Raw genomic sequence first — 16,265 nt, 5'->3', positions numbered from 1 at the left:
AGCAACTTATGGGAACAAATGTAGAGACACATTGTCAAAACCTAGGTGGAGCCAGGTTAAGCCCACAGAAAAAGGGGGGGAGGATTGTTGAAGCCAAAGGAGTCAAGGATACCATGAGAACATAGTTCAAAGAATCAACTAAAAGGGCTCATAGGGGTCACAGAAAGAGAAGAGATAATCAGAGACCCCGTATTTGTCTGAAATAGGTCCTCTGCACATATATTATGGTAATTTAGCCTGACATTCTTTTGGGAATCATAACAGTGGGAGTTGGGTAGCTATGACTCTTTTGCCTGCTTTGGGACACTTTTTTCTTCTACAGGGTTGCTTCATCCAGCTTTGTTATAAGGATTTTTTTCTTAGTCTTATTGTAACTTATTATGCTATGTTCAGTTAATATCCATGAAAGGCCCCCTCTTTTATTTGAAAAGAAATGGATGAGGAGTGTATCTGGGAAAGAAAGGAGGTTGGGACAGGGTTAGCAGGAGTGTAGGGAAGGGAAACTGCTATTGTGATGCAGTGTATAATATAAGAATAAAAAATTAAAAAAAATAGAAATTATATATATATATATATATATAATCTGGAGAGAGAGAGAGAGAGAGAGAGAGAGAGAGAGAGAGAGAGAGAGAGAGAGAGAGAGTTATGTTCTTAAGTATAATATATTGGTCACACAAAACTCATGGTTTTCTTTGTCAAGAAAATAACATTCCGGAGCGAAAGCGGAATCTACACCTCCGTCCGCGGTAGCAACTGAAGAACTGCAGGAGACAATCTTTCTGGACTAGGCACAGGCGGAGGGAGTGCTTGCAGGGGGTTGGCCTGGTGCAATCCGCACCTTGGGGACGCTGCTGAGCGTGGAAGCTATTGCCCTGGAGAGAAGATGTTTGGTTTTTACAAGCCAAAGATGTACCGAAGTATAGAGGGCTGCTGTATCTGCAGAGCCAAATCCTCCATTTCCCAGTTCACGGACAGTAAAAGCTACGAAAAGGACTTCCAGAGCTGTTTTGGGTTGTACGAGACTCACTCAGGAGACATCTGCAATGCCTGTGTGCTGCTTGTGAAAAGATGGAAGAAGTTGCCAGGGGGATAAAAAAAAAAAAAAAAAAAAAAAAAAAAAAAAAAAAAAAAAAAAAAAAAAAAAAAAAAAATTGGAATCACGTGGTAGATGCAAGGGCAGGACCCAGTCTGAAGACAACGTTGAAACCAAAGAAGGTGAAAACTCTGTCTGGAAACAGGATGAAAAGCAACCAGATCAGTAAACTGCAGAAGGAGTTTAAATACCACAATTCGGATGCTCACAGCACCACCTCAAGTGCCTCCCCTGCCCAGTCTCGCTGCTACAGTAACCAGTCGGACGATGGCTCAGATACGGAGATGGCGTCCAGCTCTAACAGGACCCCAGTGTTTTCCTTCTTAGATCTTACCTACTGGAAAAGACAGAAGATTTGTTGTGGGATCATCTACAAGGGCCGCTTTGGGGAGGTCCTCATAGACACGCATCTCTTCAAGCCTTGCTGCAGCAGTAAGAAGGCAGCTGCTGAGAAGCCCAAGGAGCAGGGGCCGGCGCCTCTGCCCATCTCTACTCAGGAGTGGTGACTGAGGTTCATGTAGAAGGGAACAAAGAGCGAATTTAAACTTTGAAAAAACCACAAAGCAACAAACTGACCCTCCTATTTTTAACTTGGATACCTGCTATTCTGCCAAAAGACATTTTTCTAGAATAGTTTCATGGGTTACCCATCCCCCCCCCCCCCCATCCAACAAACTTTGAAGCCAGTTTCTAGCTTACTACAAGAAAGAAGTGTACATAATATTTAAGATGCTGGGTATTTCATAGGAAAGCTGAATGCTGCTGAAGTGCTCTTTAAAGTCTTTTTTTTTTTTTTTTTAATCTCCTCTAATGAATGGAAGTAGGGGAATTTCAGGGGACAGAGATGGGATTTGTGTGTGATAAACCATACGTAGTTTTTAGTCTTTCTGTGGAGAGGCAGTGGTTGGGGCATTTTTAAATGGCTGGCTACACTTGTTTTCCCTCATGATGATTTGTCATAACTCAGTAGCACGACCTGCCCCCTAGAGGTAGTTAAGAGTTTTTAAATGCTAAGGTGTTGCCAAGGCTCTGATGATTCAGACCTGTACAACTGATGATTAAGCAGGACAGACTGAGCTTTCTGCAAATAGCGTGAAGGAGGAAGCAATCTCTGAACAGCGCTGAGTCGCCTCCCCTCGTCATATTTGATAAAAGACTTTATGTGAATCTTATAAAACAGAACCAGAGCTCCTTCTGGGGAAGGCCAGCCTGTAGGATAAGCAAGGTCCTATGGGGATAGTACCAAAGCATCACCATGGTAGAGAACACGTGGTTATAAACTACTTATACAGAATGTGCAAGTCCTGGGGATGCGTGGGGCACAGTTGATGCTGCTCGGGGCACATTTCTTAGAGGGCTTGCAGTGTGTAAATAATTGACATTGGTGTTACACAACTGTCTGGGATTCACTGAAATCCACACGATTCAGTTCTAGCTCTGGATTATCTCAGTTGACCTTTTGTGGAGGTTTTTTTTTTTTTTTTTTTTTTTTTTTTTTTTTTTTTTTTTATCTATAGAGTAGCTCTTTGCCTTGTCATAACTTTATTAGGGTTTTGGGTTTTGTCTTACTGTTTTTCTCCATTTAAAGTTTGATTAGAATAATAGAGTTGTGTGTTAAGGCTAAGTTGGTTGGTTGGATTGGGTCTGCTTCTTGGAGTTGGGCTTCTGAACATCAAGATAGCTGAATGGAGCTCCTCATGTGGAGATCTTAATGAGGTCGCTCAGCTGAGCCAGACTGAAGTTGTCCGACTGCCTCTTTTCAAAGTTCAGGAAAAATAGTGCCATTTCAGACCTCTCCTAGAGGGAGGGGTGTGTGGCTGCCTTAGTATTCTGTCGCTCATGATTATTTTAAAAATTGGATTTTTTAAGAGTCTGTTGGTGTTTCACAACGGGAGAGCCACATTTTGTGGCATCCTATAGTTTTATAGTTTTACATTTTGTGTGTCTCTTCCTTTTTGGAAAAACCTACCTAGTACAAAGCCACTGCATGCACAGACTGCCCAGTGAGTGGGTTGGTTCTCCACAGCTCTTACCACAGCCGTTAACATTCTCCCGCACTGCTCTGATACCGGATGTTTCTTTTGTACATTTTGGCTGCAGTATTGGTGGTAGAATATACTTTGATGGATCATCTCTACTTCTGTATTTATTTATTTATTACTAGACCTCAACCACAGTCTTCTCCCCTCCACTCTCTGCCGTAGGATGTACTGTATGTAGTCATGCACTTTGTATTAATATATTAGAAATCTACAGATCTGTTTTGTACTTTTTATACTGTTGGATACTTATAATCAAAACTTTTACTCTAGGCTATTGAATAAATGTAGTCTTACTAGAAAATAAAAAAAGAAAATAACATTCCTTTACATAGACATAAAATGTATTTATTGTGATCCTTTATAAATGTATTTTAAATGGAAGAAAAAAGAAAGGGGATATTTACATCCTCAATTCTTCTAGTATTTAAAAAAGCATAATCATGCTCATGACGAGAGTTCTGTGTAGGATTACTAGTAAAGGTATAAGAAAAGAGGAATGGAGAATTAAAGCAAAGTATATTAAGTCCTGTGTTTTATCTATAGCTGCCAAATACCAATGAACTTTGAACATGAACCAAAAGATTCCCAAATGAATTCATATTTCATCCAATCTATAGTTACTCTAACTAGGTATAGTGACAAAAAGTTCAAAATTTACAAATTGCCTAGTGAATTATATAAAGGTGAAGACTTAAGAAAGAAGTATGAAGATCTATCAATGATATATACTTGTTTAACATGAGAAAGCCTTTGTGTGAGTTCAATGTCCAGTGCACATGTAAATACATACACACACAAACATACATATCACACACATATACACGTCCCACCCCAAGCATGTGTAGGCTTTTAAAATATACATAGAATAAATTATAAATAATTAATAATATTGACATTATTGTTACTTATGGCATTTATTCTATTATAGCAGCTTCATGTAAAAAAGACCAAATTCAGTTAGTTAGAAGTAAATCAGAATTTAAAATATAATTGACTTGGCTGTTTAGTGATCGTCAATGCTCAAATAATCTTGAAATGATCAAATTATTATAAAAATCCTACTGGCTAATTTAGACATAAAACACGAATGCTTCCCTTCTCACATAACAGTTCTTTATGATAGGCCCATTTAAAGATGTGCATTAATACAATGTGTTCTATTAGTGAGAATGTTTGGATAGCATACAGTCTAATAAAATAATTGTGTCACAACACAGAAAGAAATATTGAAGGAATTTAAATCCAAAAGTTCTTGCTACATAAATGAGAAATACACACATTAAAATCCTACAGCATTATTCATCTGTGAGCATTAAGAAAGCAATATTATAAATTAATATTATGCCTGTACTTCTAGCAGAACTGCCTAAAGATCACAGAATATTTTAACAGATCCTTTGTATTTTATTTTACCCTGAGAAATTTTGTGAGTTAAAGGAGGTTATAAAATTTTATTTAACTGATACATAAAAAATAAATATTGCAAATAGTCAGAGTTACCATAGAACAATTTAATACCTGCATACATGGCGCAATATTACTTGTTTTATTTCATTTAGTAGAAAAGGTTTAAGTAGCCATGGCTAGCTTTAAGCTTGTTCTTTAGCTCACACTGGTCTTGCAATCTCAGAGGTTTCCATATCTCTTCCTTCTCAGCACTGTAATTAAAGGCATTAACTGTTCCACCACAATGTATAAAACAAGTTGAATTTACACAAGTCTTCATGCTTTCAGTTCATAATGGTAAAAATTTACAGAATTATTCCGGAAGAGGATAGCATCTGTATATTTGTGGTATTGATTAGTGTTTGCAAGAAAGAGGCCTCCTCTCTTCACCATTTACCATCTTTAGATTATTTTAACACAATCATTCTTAGTAGATGTGCAGGTGGAGATAGCCTGCTCATTTTCCAGCTATCCAGACCCAAATATTCACAAAGAAACTATATTAATTACAATAATGCATGGTCAATGACTTAGGCATATTCCTGGCTAACTCTTATATCTTAAATTAACCAATTTCTATTAATCTATTTATTACCACGAGGATGCATCCTACTGGTAAGGTCCTCCGATGTCTTTTCCCCTCAGCAGCTACATGGCGTCTCCCTGACTCTGCCTGCTCTCTCTCTATTTTTCTTCTAGCCTGATTATATTTGGGCCTTATATAGGCCAAAGGAGCTTTATTCATTAGCCAATAAAAGCAACATATGTACAGAAGAATGTCACATATCATCTACCCTTTTCTGTCTAATTAAAAAGGTTCTTAAGTTTAACATAGTAAAATAACATAAAATAGGTATTAAGCAAGAGTTACAGTTAGAAAATTTATATCTAATTTATCTTTTATTATAACTAAGGAAAACTATAACTCTATGTCTTCAACTTCATCAAAGATCTCAGAAGGAAATACTATTACCTAAGTAAACAGGAAGTGTATTGTGAGCAATTTCCAAAACTCTAAAATTGACAGAGATATTTTGATGCCTTGACAGTCACCCAAGGTTCTTCTGTAATGTTGGGGCATCCATCTTCAGCCAGTAGGCCCATAGTATCCAGCAGACCATGAAGCAGAAAATTTGAAGATCTATTTTGGTTTATAATGACAAAGTTCACAGTTGCTTTTTGTGTGTGGTTCCTGCAGAATGTCTCGCAGTTTCCTTTGTGAAGCAGGAACCCTAAAAGGTCATTCCATCTTTTGAAAAGTTTAGCAGTTGTTTTCTGTCTGTCTTGCATGTCCAGTTCATACAACATACAATTAATAACTCCATGCAAGAACAGTATTATGCCCAAATGGCTAGCCTTGTCACATTGAAGACAAATTTTACGAGTTTCTTCAGTGTCCATCAACCTCTCTGAAGTAATTGGTGCTACCAAAAGCAGACATTTTATTGTCAATAAAAGAATAAGTTCTTAAAATATATTAAATGCCATATTCTGCATGTCTTTGAAAGGCTTATAAAACACCTATCCATCTGAAATATATCTCTATATATCTAGAAAATCTAACTAACATGACTAAAAGTTTGAGTATTATAGATGACTATCTTTTAATCTGTATTTCTTTTCTTGGTTTTTCAAGACAGGATTTCTGTGTAGCTTGGAGCCTGTTATGGAACTAGCTTATTAATGATACACTACATTTTTAAATGAGCTCTATAAATATAATACCTTAACTAAGAACAGAAATAAACATATAACAAAATTGAATTTTATGTATTAATAAACCAAAGTCCATACTAATTTAAAGTATTTATCTCTATATATCATAACCCTATTTAAATGAAAACAAATATTTATAAACAATCATTTTTGGAATTTGGGAGTTGTTTTCTCCAACTGCTTCCTGCTATTTGTTGGGCAAAGAAATTTTAGGGTTCATAGAAATCTTTGGGTGTCTTATTCCATCAAACTCATAGAAACCCACAAGTTTCTATTCTTTGTATAAACAAAAACAGACCATGTCTTCCAAAGTGACATATCTTTAGACTCAAGTTTTGAGGACAAGATACCTTTAAAATAGATATGTTGATTTATCTTAGCAGCCCCCAGAAACAAATGTCTCTCTGCAGTCAAAAAAAATCAAGGAAAACACAATAATATGTATAATCCAGACTCTCTGTGTATTTTCCATCTTTATGTGGCTGATTTTTCTTTACTACTTTAATCTGTGACTGTCTGTACACTTTTATATTACTTTTACTGTCTACTTAAATCAGTTTACTGCTTATAACAGTCTATACTCTTTTTCTTCTCTATCCCAAGCTGATGTTCATTTTTAAACACACTGTGTCTCATTTAGAGATCTTTTATATCTAATCTGTTTTATTGTGTTTCTGAAATCCTTTTCTGACAAGTAGTATATAAAAAATCCTTTTCTGATAAACAGTGTGGTTGCAGCAGTCCTGGATTCTGGTTCTGCCTCTCTTGGCATATTAATATGGCAGAGGTATATTTACTGTGAGCTCTGGGACTTCTGGGTGGGAAACATGTTCACCACCTCAACTGAGAACACATATACTGTGCAACACATAAACCCTTTCTGTATAAGTAAAAGCTAAGTCTGCCATTTTGGGTGCTGTGCTGCCTGGAAATGTGTCCATGTATGGAGGTAGGAATCTGCAATGATTTCCTTCCTGTGCACACCTAGCAGACCTGATCCAGCTGTTTGCCCAAGTGGGGATGCAGAGATGCAGGTATGCTTTCAGGTACTTTCCAGGATACAAGCACAAAGACTGTCTGTCAAACTTTGCCAAGACAGGGTAAGATGGTTTTTCAAATATTCTTGCCTCTGAAAATGGTCTGTCCATTATTTTAGGACTCACCCAAAGTTGGTTGCCTAATGTTGAAAATTATACTTTGGGTGATTGTCTAAGTAGCCAGTTGTCTTTCTTATTTCTTTATCTTTTGAAAGTTGCTTAATTGCATTTCCTGTACACTAAGTAATAATATTTCCCTTCTCAGGTCTTTGATGGGGTTAGAAGACTAAAAAGTCATAGTTTCTTTCCTCTCATGACTTAGCCTAGCCATTTTTAATATAAGACTTAGACTAGTTGGATAAAATAACTGTTGAAACATTTAGCATATGTTACTTTTTTAATGTTCATGCTGGTTGTAATTCCATTTTTATGGATATTTTTGCCTCTTCTTTTCCGTGGATAATACTTGATATTTGTTCTTATTGTATATAGTTTTGTATTAGCCTTAGAACTCTCTTATTTAGAAAAAAGGGAAAGGTGCTGTGGAAACTCCTTTAGCCAGCAGCTTTTAAGATACCAGCCCACTTTGAATATGGTCTCATGTACTATAAATACAAAAAGCATGTGTGGGCCACATGGCTGCTGGATTGGTTTCCAGTTCTCAATACTCAAAGAGGATGCAAATTGCTACTTTTTCTGTGAGTTTTTCCTCACATAAATAAACCTTTGTTATACTCCATTCTGGACCACTGTGGAACTCTTTTTCTGCCAACTTCGGAGGGATGATATCATGGTGTTTTCTAATTTGCATTGATTATAGTGGATTGCTGGTATATGTCATGTACCTTCTTTGGATTGGTGTTTCTTTTTTTAAAGGTATATGTAGATCTTTCCTCATTTTGTAATTCAATTTAATAATTTCTCTTTTGTATTGATTGTTGATGTTTGGAGTCATTTTATTTTTAGGACATAAACTTCCTGTCAGACACATAATCTAAAGTATTTTCTCCCAATATTTAGATTGCCTCTATATTCTTTGTGGTGTAGCAATTTCCTCCTATCCCAAATATTCCATGTTGTAGGGAAGCTCCTTAAGACAGAAAGTAAACAACTCAATATAATTTTAGAAAGTCCCTGAAAGTGACCAGATTAACTACATACTTCCATCCTGGAGTAAGCAATAAAGACTTCTCGGAGTCACTTTCAGACAAGCCAAGCTGTAAATAAAGCCTTCTAACAAGCCAGGTTTCCTGGGGGAAGTAGAGACAAGCAGAGCAGCCTGAAAGGAATCAGATTAGCTGAAACTCCTTTGAAAGACATTGCACATCCATGTTCAACTGCCTGCAGGCTCTGATGTGCATTCTAGAGTCCAAGCATTTGTAAGTTGTCATCTGATGTGGAATTCCCCTCTTTGTGCTGTGATTACCATTAATGAATAAAGAAACTTCCTTGGCCTGTTGATAGGGCAGAACTTAGGTAGGCAGGGAGGACTGGACTGAATGCTGAGAGAAAGAAGCACCAAGTCAGGGAGATGACATAGAGCTGCCAGAGTCAGACATGCCAAATCTTTGCCAGTAAGCCACTGCCACGTGGCAATATACAGATTGGTGCAGGAGGTCCTTCTGTATTTTTGTTAATCAATAAAGAAACTTCTTGGCCTGATAAGGCATAATTTAGGCAGAGAAGACAGAATTGTATTCTGGGAGGAAGAAAGCAGCAGATAGAGCCAAGCCACCATGGAGCTGCCAGGTTAGACATGCTGAATCTTTCGCCGTAAGCCTCGACCGTGTTGACATACAGATTATTAGAAATGGGATGAAACAAGATGTGAGAGTTAGCCAAGAAGAGGCTAGATATAATGGGCCAGGCAGTAATTTAATTAATACAATTTCTGTGTGATTATTTGTGGAGTTAAGCTAGCCAGGCGGCCAGGACGAAAAGCAGGCCTGCTCCTCCCTATAACAACAGATTAATAGAAATGGGTTAAATTAATATGAGTTAGCCAATCAAAAGCTAGAACTAATGGTCCAAGCATTGTTTTAATTAATATAGTTTCTGTGTGGTTATTTTGTTTCTGGGCTACTGGGACAGACAAGCACCCTCCTCCTACAATCATCCATTCTGTGGTGGGCTTTGGTGATGCTGCTGTCATTGAATCACTTCTGCCCTTGTAAGTAATCCCTCATTCATATTCTTGTAAGTAGCCCCTGTAAAAAATTGGTTTGTCAAGTCGATATTTGATGGTATCTTTACTTTGGTATGTCCTGGGCTACCCACCTGTAGTGAGCTGATATCTGTGTTGCATCTCCTTAGAAAAGGTCTGTCACACAACACTCTGATGATTGTTTCTTTTTCTGTGAAGAACAAATTATACTTAGCTACTCAGAGCCACTGTAAAGTTAAAGGGACTGCTGCATCTTGTCACAGTTACTATATTTATTTCTAGCTGTACCTGCTTAGGGAGAAGTGTAAATCAGAAGAATACTTGGATCAAATGCTGAAGAAAAAGCAAAGGCAAACTATTGTTTTCTATTTTATTAAAAATATAATTTTTTACACCTGATTGTGGTATTACATAAAAATAATCCAAGGGAGGAAAAGGAGTACCACAAAGTTGAGGCCAGCCTGAGTGGTACAGAAAAAAACATTTTAAAATATCTCAACAGTAATATTATTGACTATAGTTTTGAAGATCAACTGCAGCTCCAACCCTACTAAGGTTTTGTACTGATATTATCAGATCTGGAAGCTAATGTAAATTAAAATATTTTATAAAACACTAAAGTTCACAGTCTGTTAATTAAAAGGTGAAGGTGATTTAATACAGAGGAAACTTGATAATCCCAAGCATAAGTATAGATAAAAGAAACATTTACTCTCAGCTCTTATGAAATTTTTGAAATAGAAGTATATAAGGGAGCCTTTTGTTTGTTTAGTTGGTTTTTTATGTTTTGTTTTCTTAATCATTATGCGTTTGTATGTGAGTGATTGTGTAAATATATGTATATTACGACAAAAGCATGAAAGTCAAAAGATAACTTTGATGGTACACCCTCAACTGTCCATCTTGTTTGAATAAGGCATCTTTTGTTTATGTCTTCATACTCCAGGTTAGCTGTTACTGTCTGCACCTCCTATATTGCCAAAGGAATGTTGGGATTGTATACACACACACACACACACACACACACACACACACACACACACACACACACACTAAATATCCCCCTTAATCTAAATTCTAAGGATCCCAGTTCATGTCCTTATTTTGTGTAGTGAGCACTTTTCCCTTGAGCCATCTCTCTATCTCAAGAGAGACAGGTTTTATGCGCTACTTTTGTGGCATTGTAAATACAACACTTGATAGAAACAACTGGAAAGATGTATATTGGCTCACAGCTTTTAAGGTTTTAAGTCCATCCTGCTGGGCCATGCATATCTGTTCATGGCATGTGTTAGAGAGTAGTCAGATTATGGAAGACCAAGACAGAGAGGAGGCCAGAATCATGGTCTGACTATCTTTGAAAAACACAGCCTTATAAGGTCAGTTTCCATCAGTGAGATTCCACTTTACAAAGTCCTTACAACCTATCTAAACAGTGTCACCCCTAAAGAACAAGCTTTAATACTTGAGCCTCTAGGATACAATTCAGATGCAAACCATGACTATCAGTTGGTTCTTGTATCTCTTTTGTGAAATAATCTATATGAGATAGACCTTGAGTGAATCACAATTTGCGTAAGGCAGAAATTCACTTACTCATTGCCACAATCAGGGTAGCACCATCTGGGATAATGTTATAAATGGTAACATAAAATATGTTTGTACCTAGGTCTATGAATATATTCTTCACTTTTTATAAGATACATTCCTAGAAATTACGTGATCAGGTCAAAATTTAGTTCAGCATTTTTAACATGATAATTTTTTTTCTCATTTGTGTCAAATCTACAGGACATCCAAAGTGATAGGACCTGAGAGGATAATGGTATTTAACTCAGTTTTGGAGAAGAACAGTTAGACTTCTACATGTTATGGGTATCAAAAAAATAAAAAGCTAAGACCTTTGCTTCAGAAAATGATGGACTTTAAAACTCCAGTTGAAGTTACCAGTCTACTGAAGGTATGTGAATGAGTCAAGAAAATGATGCACATGTATTTCTGCCCCAGCTGATGAACCATCAGTTTAGAGGACCCCACCTGCTGAAAAACTTAACTAGCATTTGAATTAGAAGAAACATGTGTGATATAGGAATGACTCTTCCCTCCGATCAGAAGATAAATTTTATCTCAAACACTATCTTCATGTGTGTGTTTCAATTTTGGAAGGGAGGTTACTCAGAATGTCAGCTTTAGTTTCTACAATCTCCAGCTAGTCCCTCCCCCTGCCATACTTTGAATTACAACTGAGTATTTCTCATCTCCTCCTGCCATTGAGTGGCATTTTACATCTGTCTTTATAAGTTCACAAGGACTAGGGACAGATGTCAGTTCGAAATGTTGTCTTTTGTCTTCTGCTTTTTTGAATCACAGTCTTATCACAGTTCAGGTGGTCTGGAAGGCTAGCACTAAACTCATGGTGATACTCCTGACTCAGCTCCCTACATTGTGTGATAATGGGTACTTGCAGGATGAATTTGAAAAATCACCTCATAATATTACAGATGCTGGTACCAACTGTAATCTTTTAATTTTAGTAATTCTGGAGGTTAGAAGGGACAGAATGAAGATATAATCAAGGGCAGATGTATTTTGAAGTTTCTTGTTCTTTTCCTGGTTTGTGTTAGTCTACTCAGAAGATGAAAACAAAACCCCCTCGCATATCTCTTGCTATACGGACCCTAATCCCTTTCATGAGATCTCCGTTATTAAGACATAATTATCACCCAGAGGCACTTTCTCCTAATAATCATTACACTGAGAAGTACAATTTCATTGCTTGAGTTTTTTATTGTCCATTCATTCTATAACAAGAGCTTGCCTCACTTATCGCTTCAATGTAATTACATTTGTAGCAGCCCTATTTCCAAATAAAGTAACTTCTGGGGTACAGAACAGTAGAACTTCAGAATTTTCTCATAGAGAACATGGTTCTCCTACAACAACAAATAGAAGATCTGAAACAAGAGATAGTAGCAGTCTTTACTATTTTGCTATCTGTTTCCCACTGTTCTTCACACCTCCCTACCCTTTAGACACAATTCTTAGTGTGTCATCAATAATAAAACCCAACCATTGTCATGCCCCTTTTGTTCTACATACATATATTATATACATGTTATGCTAGTGTTAATAAATGAAGTCAAATGCTGTTTTGATCAATTATTGATGGCATCTGAACTCTTAAAAGAAAGTACACTATATTCAAGATTCATGTTCCATTTTACAAAACTAAGTTCTGAGTCCTGTCAAAAATGTCTAGGTTTCTAGAAAGTATCCCTGTTGTAGAAAGATTCTCTCTGTGTCTCTAACTCTGTTTCTTTGTTTCTCTCTCTCCCTCTTTACACCACAAACACGCACACACATACTCACAAGAAACCTATATCATTGGATTCAGTCAGCAGTAAGACAAAAATAATTTTTTAAAAAATTATTAACACATTACATCATCATACTGGCATGTTCCCTTCTCATTATTTCCTGAAGTGTAGAGAATAACAATTATTTGCACATTTTCATTGTATTATATGCTGCAAGTAACAATAGAGAAGATTTAAAGTGTTTGTGAGGGTGTGTATAAATAATATATACAGATACTAAACATTTTATATTACAAATTTGAGTATTCATGGAATTTAGTTTCTGTAGGAGATGGTGGACACAACCCTGAATAATTCTGAGAAAAATTGGGTATAATGAAATGAAAGACATTCATCTACCTTAAAGACACTGAATATTTTTAAATCAAACTTTAATGTACTTTTTCTACTTCCATCTGTTTTATTAGACAGAAGCTATTATAATTACACTAATTTTTAAAATAAAATTATCTACTTAAAATAAATGTAATATGGATATATTCCTTTTTCTCCCTTAGTGGCGTACAGTTTTCTGTGATTAATAGACGAGAATACAAGGTCTTTTTTCCCCTCTATTCTTTGTCATGTATAATTTTTCACATCGTTTGACAAGTTACTGAGAATCCCATAGTTCCCCTGGATACTTACAAAGTTATTATTGAGATCAAAAGACTTCTAAATATATTTTAAGGAAATTTGACATCATTGTGTGATCTTAAGAAAAGTGTGCTCTTCACTTACTTCCCTTGGATGTAGGAAGTTCTCACCATTAAATATGAGATTCTGGTTGTTATGGTGACTGTAATTGGTTGAATTTGATCTGGAATACAAAAGGCACTAAGGTTGGAAATACATACATACATATATATATATATATATATATATATATAAAATCAGTATCTAGAATAAGAATATGGACTGAATATTTCTGAGAATGACATAATAATCCTACATCGTCATTAGGTATGCTCTCATAAGGAGGTTTATGCTGTAGTGACGAATCAAACTGCACATATCTTGAAGTGACTAACATATTTACCAATATATGTTCTAATTCAGTTTATTTTAGTCTCTTGAACACAGAAGAACATAAAGGCACCATCTATTTTCATATGTTCCTGAAAGGGAAGGCTTAAATATTTATTAATTCAGAATAAGAGCATAAATGTTGCCAGTTATGACTGCTCACATTTCACCAAAGTAAATTATATTATCATGAAAACAATCTTGTATAACTAGATATTTTTAAAGCTACTAGAAACAATAGAGAATATGTTTATCTAATGTAGTTTGCATGAAATTAAATTTTATTTTTCTCAAGTTGTGACATCTATTTTGCTTCTTCAATTGTTTTTTAAAGTGATTTTCAGCATGCACACTTATTCATGTCTTTATTTCAAGCCTTTGGGATGTAGAGGCAGGCAGGTTAGGATGAGCTTGAGACCAGACTACTCTACATATTTATTCAAACTCAGCAAGAGCTTTAGAGTGAGACTTCTCTCAAAAACAAATTTCTTGTATTTGTTTCTAGTATATAAAAACAAAGTATCTCTTTTTTCTAATCTGTTCTCAAATTACAATTATCAAGCTTGTTACACATTTTCTAAGTTTCTGCTTAATGTAGTTTACAAATAACAATAATTTGATGTCTATTTCAAGCAGTATCAGGATAGCTTATTTTTTATGTATTGTGCTATATTGCCTGGAGAAAACACTTGAATCTCTATTTCCACATTATTTTCAAAGTAATATTTTTTAACTGTTAATTTTTGTTTTTAGTTTAGGTCAGGGATTCATGCATCCTAGGATATCCTGACTCAGTAAATTGCAAAGATAACTCTGGATATTTCAAGCTTCAAGCCTTGAACTGTACAGGCTTCAAATTACAATTTCTGGCGCTAGTGGCATTCACTTCCACCTTTGACTCATGTGGTACTCGGTTTTTAATCAAGGACTTCAAGCTTGCTAGGCCATCACTCTACTAACTCAGCTACATCCCCAGCCCAATATAATTAGTCTGTCTTTACCCCCTACTTATAGTACTATAGGTCCACCCCAAAGCCACAAACTAATGGAACAAGTTCTACTCTGGTCGGCCAGCCATAGCAAACGTAACATCCACGATTTAAGCTTTGAGAGTCTTTTAAGCAGGAATGAATATAAAATGTCTCATAACTTATGTGGCAGATGCATCTAGTCTCACAGAACCCTAATTATTTCATTAAGTCATTATTCTATCTTTTTTTTCATAAAATGTTTGCTTAAGCTCCAAATACAACAAAACTCACTTTTATTGGCTCCATCCTTTAAATCTGTCTTTTTTGCAGCCTTTATTTTAGGTACCTTTCAATTATAATCAATCATGAAAGTGATTATTCTAATTTTTCACAAGTAATATGTTGACTAGAATTTTTATTTTGATATTGCCAATTTAAACTTAACATCTTAAAATATATTTATTTTATATTCAATAAAATGACTATAATTATTTTTATGAAATTGATTCTGTTAACTTCTTTAGCTTTTATTTTTGTTTATTGTTTTTGGTGATAGGGTAGCACTAATTATATAGTTTCTCCTTAATTATTTTTGTTTTTTCTTGAGTTATTAGGACTTTAAATAGCAAATGTACTAACTTAAGATTTTGTGGATTTAAAATCTGCAATTGTTGAAAACAAGTTTCATTCACAAGAATTTTATTTCCACATTCCTTTCAAGCAAATATAATTTTCTTCCAGAAGAAAGAAAGATGAAAAGTTACTACAGATAGATGACAAGTTCCTAAACTACACAAGCTATTTCAATGTCGTATAATCAAAATAAATTTTAAAAATACCAGAATTCTATGAGAAAAATTGTATTTGAGTTTATAACAAATACAAAATCAACATCTTCTTTCCCTGTTCTTCTTAATCTAATGCTAGTCCTAAAAGCCTATAGTATACTTTATGCACCCACAGGCACTTTTGGTATTATCAGCTATCTTTGAAAAGATAAAAGGCAATATACCCACAACCCAAGCCTGTGTACTTGAATTCATCCTGACAGATCTACTTTAAGATCCTGGCTTGCAAGAACATGTTGCATCTAAAGCAGGCACTGCCTGTGAGTGAATTTGAGAAAACAAAAATATATAAAGATAGAGTCTGTCTCAAAATAAACCATGGTGTTGGAAATAGTAACTAAGGCAACCGCAGCAAAAGGATAACAGCTAAGTACAATCTGCAGATGTACTGTCTTGAGTACACATTCCAGGTTTCTGCTTCAGATTTGGCTGAAGCCCGTCCACAGGGAATGAACTGACTGATAGCAGCCTATCACACTAACTCTTTCGCTAGGCGGTGGTGTGTTGTTTGGGTTCTTATCAACTCAAATTTGAAAACTCTCCCCATCATTTATATGAGTCACTCT

The 16,265-nt window shown here is 35.6% G+C and overlaps 1 protein-coding gene across 1 annotated transcript; it reads left to right on the top strand.

The window, feature by feature from the left end:
* The first annotated feature begins 868 nt into the window (after nt 1-868).
* Nucleotides 869-1,599, top strand: LOC119815756 (SIN3-HDAC complex-associated factor-like). The gene is made up of 2 exons (XM_038332043.1): nt 869-1,089; nt 1,140-1,599. Exons 1-2 carry the CDS (start codon nt 884-886, stop codon nt 1,597-1,599), a joined length of 666 nt encoding a protein of 221 aa, XP_038187971.1. The 5' UTR covers nt 869-883.
* Nucleotides 1,600-16,265: the final 14,666 nt, after the last annotated feature.

This window comes from Arvicola amphibius, chromosome 5 (genome assembly GCF_903992535.2).
Source record: "Arvicola amphibius chromosome 5, mArvAmp1.2, whole genome shotgun sequence".
NCBI lineage: Eukaryota > Metazoa > Chordata > Mammalia > Rodentia > Cricetidae > Arvicola > Arvicola amphibius.
This window is presented reverse-complemented; position numbering and strand designations above follow the sequence as displayed.